Here is a 9788-nt window from a genome sequence, read left to right as displayed (position 1 = left end):
TATCTGTTTAAGAAGTTTGATTTATAGTTAATTTACTCTGACTTTATGAGAAAAGTACATATTACCAACGCATTCTCCGCTAGACAGTTCTAATTCTAATGTATTGGAATTTGGAAGGTAGTTAATCTATACTTTTTGTATAAATTTTAGATTAGTCAATTATATAATATGATTTGACAGACTTGCAGAAGACAGTCAAGACACCTATGATATCAAATTGTTAGTTTGGTGTTTTGAAGGAGGAAAATCCTCTGTTTATTAGGAGAAACTCAGGTAAAAAAATATGCATATCGCTGTAAAATTGAAAACTCATTTAAAGAGCTTAATTAACATAGAGTTTGTTGTAATAGTAATTTAGTTCGTTAGTCCCTATACTGTTAGTTTGTTGTTGTTATTGCTATAAACGGTTTGGCAATTGTTAGTTGCAATGTAATGGATATATAATGATGTAAACTTTCCGTAATAAGATACTTGAATACATTCTTCTCTCTCAATTCCCTGACACTCAATTACTCTGTGTGTGTGATTAGAAATGTTATTCTTTTGTGTTTGTTGTCTACAACAGTGGTATCAGAGCTTGACACCACAACATAACCTAAAACCTTAAGGCATTAGGTAGGTGGGTCTTTCTCATTTATATATTACTCAACATGCCCAACTCTAACCAATGTGGGACTTCGCTTCACACTTGAATTCCAACACTCCCCCTCAAGTGTGAATCCCTTCCACATGGTCACGCTCTCCCTCAAGCAGAAATTTTTTTCTTTCGTCCACGAGTATTCAATGGTGGCCTTACTTGCACTATCGTTGCACTTCAACGACACACGTCCTCCACACCTCTAGGGAGACTTTCAGTACAAGGGATGATCCTACTCTTGGATCTCCTACCAATTCCATTCAGGATCTCACTCTTAGATCCAACCAATACTCGTCTGAGCCGATCACCAGTCACTTGGTCGAACCATCGGCTCTGATACCAATGTTGGGAAGTTTTTAACGCCGGGGAGTAATCCACACAATGGGTAGTGAGTAAAAGAAAGAGAGAGAGAGAGTGTATGTGTTGATTGGAAAATCATGACCAACAACGGTGGGTTCACTATGTCATTACCGATTTTGAATGACAAGAACTATGATAGGTGGCGTATCCAAATGAATGCGATATTTGGTTTCCAGGAGGTCTCTGAAGTTGTGCACGATGGCTATCAAGTTGTTGGAGACGGAGCGACTGATGCCCAAAAGTCCATATTCAAAGAATCCAAGAAGAAAGATTGTAAGGCATTGTTCTTGATTCATCAGTGTGTCGATGATGCGAACTTTGAGAAGATTTCTGGTGCGGCAACTGCCAAGGAGGCCTGGGATAGCTTGGAGAAAAGCTATGAAGGAGCTGAAAAAATCAAGAAGGTGAAGCTCCAGACGATGCGAAGGCAATATGAACTTATGCAAATGGAGGAAAGTGACACTATCTCTGGTTACTTCACCAAGATTCGATCCTTAACAAACCAAATGAAAGGATGCGGAGAAGCAATAAAGGATCAATTGGTGGTTGAGAAAGTGCTTCGAACATTAACTTCCAAATTTGATCATATTGTGGTTGCAATAGAGGAGTCAAAGGATCTTGAGTCCTTCAAGATTGATGAACTGCAGAGTTCCTTAGAGGCACATGAACAGAGGATTAAGGAGAGGAATCCTGACAAGAATTCTGATCAAGCTCTACAGGCCCAATCAAGCAAAAGATCCTCTAAACAGGGGAACATGCAAAGAAAAGGAAAAGGCAAATTGAAAAACGATAAAGGAAAGCATTATGAAGGAGCCAATCAAGACCCGAGTTCAACGTCCTCATTCAGAAAGAACAAGAAGAAAGTTGATAGAAAAAAGGTACAATGTTTCAATTGCAGAAACTTTGGTCACTTTGCATCTGAGTGCAGGTTCAATTCTGGGAATGGCGGAAAGGATGCTGAAGCAAGAATGGGCCACTAGAGGAGGAAGTATTTGTGTCACAGCCACCTGGGTTTGAAATTAAAGGCAAGGAAAAACAGGTGTTCAGATTGCATAAAGCCTTATATGGCCTGAAGCAAGCTCCAAGAGCTTGGAATAAAAGAATTGATAGCTTCTTACTGCAACTTGGATTTGTGAAGTGCACTACTGAATACGGTGTGTACACAAAGGGGCTGAATATGACTGACTTGCTAATAGTATGTTTATATGTTGATGACCTATTAGTAACAGGAAGCAAAGCTAAAGAAATTGATGCATTCAAGCAGGATATGAAGGCTGAATTTGAAATGACTGACTTGGGAAAACTCTCTTATTTTCTTGGAATAGAGTTCAAGGAAACTAAAGGTGGAATTTTTATGCATCAAAGCAAATATACTATAGATGTGTTGGAAAGGTTTCAGATGCTGAACTGCAATCCAGTTTCAACACCTGTTGATACTGGAAATACACTTGACAAGTCTGAGGGAGATCAAATGGTGGACAAGACTTTATATAGGCAAATGGTAGGATCTCTGAGATATGTTTGCAATACGAGGCCTGATATTGCATATGGAGTAGGGCTTGTGAGCAGATATATGGAGACACCAAAGCAATCTCATTTGCTTGCTGTTAAGAGGTTGCTCAGGTATGTTAAGGGAACAATTGGTTATGGACTGATGTTTCCTAATAAATTTAGCAGTCCTAATCACAATATGGTTGGATACTCTGATGCTGATTGGTGTGGAGATAAAGCTGACAAGAAAAGCACCACAGGCTATGTATTCATGCTTGGAGATGCTCCAATTTCCTGGTGCTCAAGAAAGCAATCTGTTGTGGCTTTGTCTTCATGTGAGGCTGAGTATATAGCAGCTAGTATGGGTGCCTGTCAAGCATTATGGCTGGAAACTTTGCTTGAAGAATTGAAGACAGAGACTGAGGAAGGGATGCTGTTAATGGTGGATAACAAATCTGCAATAAATCTGGCTAAAAATCCAGTAGCACATGGTAGAAGTAAACACATTGAGACCCGATTCCACTTCCTAAGGGACCAAATAAGTAAAAGAAAGTTGAAACTTGAGTTCTGCAGGTTTGAGAGCCAAATTGCAGACATTCTGACTAAACCGTTGAAAAAGGAAAGGTTTGAAGAGCTAAGAGATAAGCTTGGGGTCAAGTACATAGGGAAGCTGAATTAAGGGGGAGTGTTGTAATAGTAATTCAGTTCGTTAGTCCCTATACTGTTAGTTTGTTGTTGTTACTGCTATAAACGGTTTGGCAATTGTTAGTTGCAATGTAATGGATATATAATGATGTAAACTTTCCGTAATAAGATACTTGAATACATTCTTCTCTCTCAATTCCCTGACACTCAATTACTCTGTGTGTGTGATTAGAAGTGTTATTCTTTTGTGTTTGCTGTCTACAACAGAGTTCATTATTTATAAATTATTGATGATATAATTTTTAAGATAATTAATAATGTTAAATATGATTGAATAATAATATAAAAATATTGTCATGATTAATTTTTATTGTATAATTTGTAAATAATAATAATATTTTGTCTTGTCGTAAATAATATTGTGTAAAGAAAGTTGGATTGGGTGAGAAAAGCGAAAAGACGAAAGAAACCCCGTTTGGGAGTGGGAATTGCTAGTTAGAGTTAGAGAGATGGTAGAGTGAAGAGTGCAATGCCCCTGCTTTGTTGCGCAATGACCAGACCATTCTAATCTCTGTTTCTCTCTCTAAAGTCTAAAAAGAGAGAGAGAGAGAGAGAGGCGGTGCATGGACACACAAAACCCAACGAAATTCATCTTCATCACGCAACGCAATGTCTCTCCCTCCACACGATGCTTGGATTCACACTTCCAACAACTTCCTCCCCAGATGGAAATCCCTTTCCCTCTCTCACCAGGTCCTTTTTTTCCTCATTTAGGGTTTCCCCGCCTTTTCTTTACTCATTTTCATCACCCTATTCCCTTATTACTTTCTGCCTCTTTTTTATTTTCGCTAATATTCTCCCCCTTCTGATCAAAATTACTTTTTTTTTTTTTTTTTTTTCATGGGGTGGGTTTTTCTTGTTCGACCTGAATTTCTGCAAGAATCGCTAATGTCATGAAAAATATTATTTTTTGTCTATGTGGGGTTTTCTGCAGTCAACGATCCCAATTTCTATATCAAGAGTTAACCAAGTTGACGCAGCAAGACTGGACGTTGAAATGTCAGCCATGTTGAAGGAACAGTTGGTTAAAGTGTTTTCATTAATGAAGGTACGCTTATGTAGGGAATTGAGTTAGTATTGTGTGAAAGGAATGTGTATTTTGCTACCAATTTGGAACTGCTTCAACATCTTTAAATTTCTTTTGATTTTTGGGATTAGCCAGGAATGTTATTTCAGTATGAAGCGGAGCTTGATGCTTTCCTTGAGTTCCTTATTTGGCGGTTCTCAATTTGGGTGGATAAGCCAACCCCTGGCATTGCTCTCATGAACCTGAGGTACAGAAATGAGCGTGCGGTAGAGTCAAGAGATAAAGGTAGGAAGGTCTGAAGCTCATCTGTCTGTAGTGCTATTTAGAGAAAGCATGTCTTCAATGTTGTGAGATAGTTCTCAATTCGAATTCATTTTCAGTAAGTTGTAAGAGTTAAATTAAACACATGTAATCAACTATGTGGAAAACACCAGATATTGTTGAAATTACCAGCATCATGAATGATTGTGCCCTGAAATAAGTGTAATCGATGATATCCTGTTGATTCCTTTGAATAAGAAATTTCATGACACTCATGTTCAAAAGTGTTTTTCAAGTATTTGTTGTACATTTTTCTTCTCGGAGTAACCATAAGTATAAACATCATTTATGATTATCTGTATTCTGCATCAAGGTCATAAAGAATACTGCTAAAGGTGTTAAATTGTATAATTTTTTGAGGTGTTTCCTTGTTTTAACAAACCAACAGCAGGGAAGATTAAAGTGTACATTTTTTTTATGGTGGTCTGTTACCAGTGCATGTATATGATTGAAGTATTGCTCATCGTTGTTCTATGTTCATCCTAACTGCTAACTTCTCATTCTTATTTATGTGATACGTTCTATGCAGTCAGAACAGGCCTGGAGGGACCTGGACTCACTGTTGCTCAGAAGCTTTGGTATTGTATTGCCACTGTTGGTGGTCAGTATATATGGGCTCGCCTACAATCCTTCTCTGCTTTTCGTAGATGGGGTGATACTGAGCAGGTATTTTTTTAAGTTGGCCTTTTTAAGCTTACACTGCCATCTTGAAAGTCTATAGACCAAAGTGGATTGAATTGAATTGATCTCTAGTTCGACTTTCAATTTTTCTTTTTCCAGAGACCATTGGCACGGCGTTTATGGACCTTGATACAACGGATAGAAGGAATTTATAGAGCTGCTTCATTTGGAAACCTGTTGATATTTCTTTGCACGGGAAGGTGATTCCTTTGAACAACTCCAAACAATTCACACAACACGTGTCTGAATTGTCAAGATTAAAAGATAAATGTGCATGACATTTTTAAGTAGTCACATGGCTACTAATTAACTATTTTAACCATTCATGTATAGTTGTATGAGCTGGATTTATCATTCCCATTTCTCACAATAACTAAAAGTTCTCGCTTGATATGTCACTAATATTATATTTATATATATATATATATATATATATATATATATATATATTATAGGGAGTGTATCAAATGAGAAATCTTATTGTGAGAAATGAGAACTACAAATATAGATCATATTTGAATGGTTAAGATTAAAAGAAAAATGCATACTACTTTTTAAGTGGTCAATCACTAACTAACTTTAATCTTGACCATCCATATACTGTTATATGATTTAGATTTACCGTTCTTAATTTTCATAATAAAAAGAGTTCTCACTTGATATGCCTTATGTGTGTGTGTGTGTGAGGACAAATCAACTTATACTAGGGAGTTACACTTATTCTTACCATTAATAATTTTGAATAAAATATGATTTTCATCAATTTAACTATTATAACTATATTACCTAGTTTATTTGTGCCAAATCTTGTGAAAGTTGAACAAATATAAGAAAATAATCAAATGATTCTTATTTACACCTATTTCAAAAGTATATAAAACGTGTAATTTCAATTTACATTAGTAACATATCAAATAATTTTGGATTGATCTATATAATTTTGCAAATATTATTTACGTGATAAGAAATGTTAATCTAATGGTGAGTTTTAGGATAAACTTGTTTAATAAAATATTATTGAATAGTGTAAGAGTGTGCTCATTCTGTTTGAATGTTCGATGGATCCTCTTAAGTTATCTATCTATATATTCCCAGCATATAATTGTTTTCATTTAGTTGGACTTTTATTGGGGTTCTCTAGGATGAGAGTAACTGATGGTTGACTTGCTCTGCAAAACTTACCTTGTTGTTGTGTGCTATTGTGAATCAGATATCGGAATCTTATTGAAAGAGCCTTACGAGCTAGGCTTGTATATGGGAGCCCAAATATGAATCGAGCTGTTAGCTTTGAATATATGAACAGGCAATTAGTTTGGAATGAATTCTCGGTACTTCTTCCGCCCCTTCATTAAATTCATTTGTACTGAATTTGTGGAATCATATGGGTTACATGAGATCTTTCCTTTATTTACTCTTTAAGACAAATGGATATGAAAATGGGCATAGCTGACTGAATGTGATAGGACCCCACACCTGAACCCATAGTTTTAAAAACCGGACCGGTCATCGAACCGGTTAAGGTACTGGGTCAGTGGGTCAAAGGTTGAACCGGTGGGTCACTAGTTGAACCGCATGACTCGATTTTTATTAAAAAATATTTATATTAAATATATTTTATACTTATAAATTTTAATAAATTCATATCTTATTTTAAATTTTAATTTTTCTATCTTATTTAAAATTATTTTTATTTTTATTTTGTAAAAAAATACATAAAAAAATTACATGTTAAACGGTATATTAATACAAATTAAAAATATAAATAATATGTACATATATAATATGCTTGCAATTAATATCACAAAATAATATATGTAATATTTACATAGATATTGCATTATTAAATATATAATTTAAAATTAATAATATACTATAAAAGTTATTTAAGTTGTATATATTGCAAACAAATATATTAGAACAAGTAGTCATTGTTATATTTATAAGACTCCTTGCTTTTTCATTAAAAGATTCAATTATTATTATTATTTTTGTGATTTATGGTCTCTTAAAAAAATTAAAAATAAAAATAAAAAAAAAAGTGGTTGAACCGGTTTGACCCACCGGTTCACCGGTTGAACCGGAAAATTGACCGGTTCAATCCGGTTTGAAACGGGTCGACTGCATAACCGATCCAACTTCAGATTCGAACCGGCTGGACCACCGGTTCCCGGTCCAACCGGTCCGACCGGCCGGGTCGGTCCGGGTTTTAAAACACTGCCTGAACCCTTGCGGCCCCTAAATCACTTCAGGGTTATACTTGAGGGCCCAAGAATAGTTAGTAGTTAATTAGGCTGGAAGTGATTAAGAATGGAGGGGAACTAGTTATATGTTTGTCATATAAGGAAGGGCCAGACCGAAGGTTATGATGGCTGTGTCCGAATAGTTTGGGGCTTTTTTTAGCTTATTTCAACCAGTACCACAATCAAACATATAAATAAACCTTCCTTTGATTAACTTATTGAATAAGTGCTTAATTAAATTAACTCAAACAGTCTATTCCAATTACTAAAAATGTTTGTTGCGTCCTGAGAGATTCTATTAGTTGTTTTGGGTATTTTACGACAGCTGCATGCTATCTTGAAACTAGATGTGTCCCTCTGGTTTTGATGGCAAGTAAATTTGCAAGAATGTTTCACTTCTTAATTTATAATCCCTTGGAGCTAATTATGTCATTTTCTGATGGCAGGAAATGTTATTATTGCTTCTTCCTCTTCTTAATTCATCATCTGTGAAAAATCTCCTACGACCTTTTTCTAAAGATAAATCATCAAGTTCAGCCGAGGATGGCACAGCATGTCCCATTTGCCAGGCTACTCCAACCATTCCTTTTGTTGCTCTACCTTGTCAGCACAGGTTCATCTCTCTAGATATGTACTCATTTCACATTATTGTTTTGCCGCTAGAAACTTTCCTATTGTTAATTCAGAGGGTTTATAATTATGGCTATGGAGTGCTCGTAGATGTCAACTTTATGTATTATATTCATGCTTCAAATTCAGCTGTTTCTCATTATAAGAGTACTAAGCAATGGTTCACAATTTATTTGTGGCAGATATTGTTACTATTGTCTTCGGACACGATGTGCTGCTGCTCCATCATTTAGGTGTTCCAGGTGCAGTGAGCCAGTTGTTGCTATGCAACGGCATGGTGGTGTCCTCACAGAATGATTGATTGTTGCTAAGAAACAATCTTATTAGTGTTAGAGAGCATTTGATCTACTTATAGAATTAATTAGCATATAAAATACTACCTGAAATTGTGGTGGTATTCTTTTCTTGCTTTCTCCCTTATTATATTATTCACATTTAATTGGGAAACAAATCTAATATATTCATAGCATCACTTACTTACCTAAGTGGGAAGCATTTTTTTTCCCTTGTAGCAATGTATCATTCAGTGACGTCTCACATTTCTTTCCCGTCTATTAAGTTAAACTTGTATGTTGTATGTGTCATGGTTGGATATAAAAGATTAGCTCTCATAAAAACTCAAAAGCTATGCTATTAGAATGGCCAGGACCTAAGTTGTCCGTTTACTATGAAATTAATATATACAGGGTGTTTGGCACTAAATTGATTTCGATCAAAGGGTGAAATCATAATGTAATTATTATTATTATTATTATATTATGAGTTAATCACTTATACACCGTTAGTGTAAAGTTTTTTTACACTGGCAACCAATCATATCTTTTAATAGTGTCATGTCAGTTGTTTATTTAATGAAATAATAATAAAATAAGTAATTTTAAAAGATATGATTGGTTGTCAGTGTAAAAATTTTTACACTGGGCGTATATGAATGATTAACTCTTATATTATTGGTACTAAGTATTTACCGAATATTTTCTAACTAAGTTATTGCATAGTGGATTTTTAGTGGGCTTTTTGTTCCAATTATATTATTGTTTAAATTTGTATTACTAAGTTATTAAATGGAAATAACTATTTTTTTGACTAACATGGAAATAAATAATAAAAAAGGCTATAAGTGGATTCTATTACCTTTGTGGTGTTTTTACATATATAATTGAGATTAATTTTCAGATTGGGAGTGATAGTTAAGTGAAAAATTCTTTGGGGTCATAATGTCAAAATCAAATAAATTTAGGTTGACTGAAATAGTAGTTTGCTTATAGGCCATCAATCTTATCTTTTGATAATTTCATGGGTGTATTAAATTGAGATTTTAAAAGATTTTTTTAAAAAATTATTATAATTTTTTTTGTGATATTTAATTAAGATTTGTTTTAATATGAAAAGTTAGGTAATATTTAATTAAAATAATTAGGATGTATGCTTATGTATGTTCTTAACAGTAGAAGGGTTCATTTTATGATTTTAAATTTTAAATTATTAAGTGATGCTTTGATAGGGGAAAATAGACTTAAAGTATATCTAGGTAAATATATTTTTTAATATAATAATATATATATATTTTAACTTTTTATACTAATTTTATGCATTAATAAATATGTAAATAGATAAATATTTTTTAATGGATTGTGGATTTTAGATATTAATTTTTAGTTTCATTTTGAGGTGTGTAATATCATTTTTAAGATTT

General features: G+C 34.2%; 1 protein-coding gene across 1 annotated transcript; it reads left to right on the top strand.

The window, feature by feature from the left end:
• The first annotated feature begins 3664 nt into the window (after positions 1–3664).
• On the top strand, positions 3665–8629 carry TED3 (Pex2/Pex12 N-terminal domain-containing protein / zinc finger (C3HC4-type RING finger) family protein). Its single transcript, XM_020369396.3, has 8 exons — positions 3665–3886; positions 4128–4241; positions 4352–4505; positions 5071–5207; positions 5322–5422; positions 6433–6550; positions 7909–8075; positions 8275–8629. Exons 1-8 carry the CDS (start codon positions 3803–3805, stop codon positions 8387–8389), a joined length of 990 nt encoding a protein of 329 aa, XP_020224985.1. The 5' UTR covers positions 3665–3802; the 3' UTR covers positions 8390–8629.
• Positions 8630–9788: the final 1159 nt, after the last annotated feature.

Source organism: Cajanus cajan, chromosome 5, assembly GCF_000230855.2.
Source record: "Cajanus cajan strain Asha chromosome 5, NIPB_CcT2T_4, whole genome shotgun sequence".
NCBI classification, from domain to species: domain Eukaryota; kingdom Viridiplantae; phylum Streptophyta; class Magnoliopsida; order Fabales; family Fabaceae; genus Cajanus; species Cajanus cajan.
Note: the sequence above shows the minus strand (reverse complement) of the source record. Positions and strands in the feature narration are given on the sequence as shown.

Coding starts and splice junctions, on each gene's coding strand:
- TED3 (XM_020369396.3), top strand. CDS start 3,803: ATGTCTCTCCCTCCACACGATGCTTGGATTCACACTTCCAACAACTTC. Junction 5,423..6,432: donor ATATTTCTTTGCACGGGAAG/GTGATTCCTTTG, acceptor ATTGTGAATCAG/ATATCGGAATCTTATTGAAA. Junction 8,076..8,274: donor GCTCTACCTTGTCAGCACAG/GTTCATCTCTCT, acceptor TATTTGTGGCAG/ATATTGTTACTATTGTCTTC.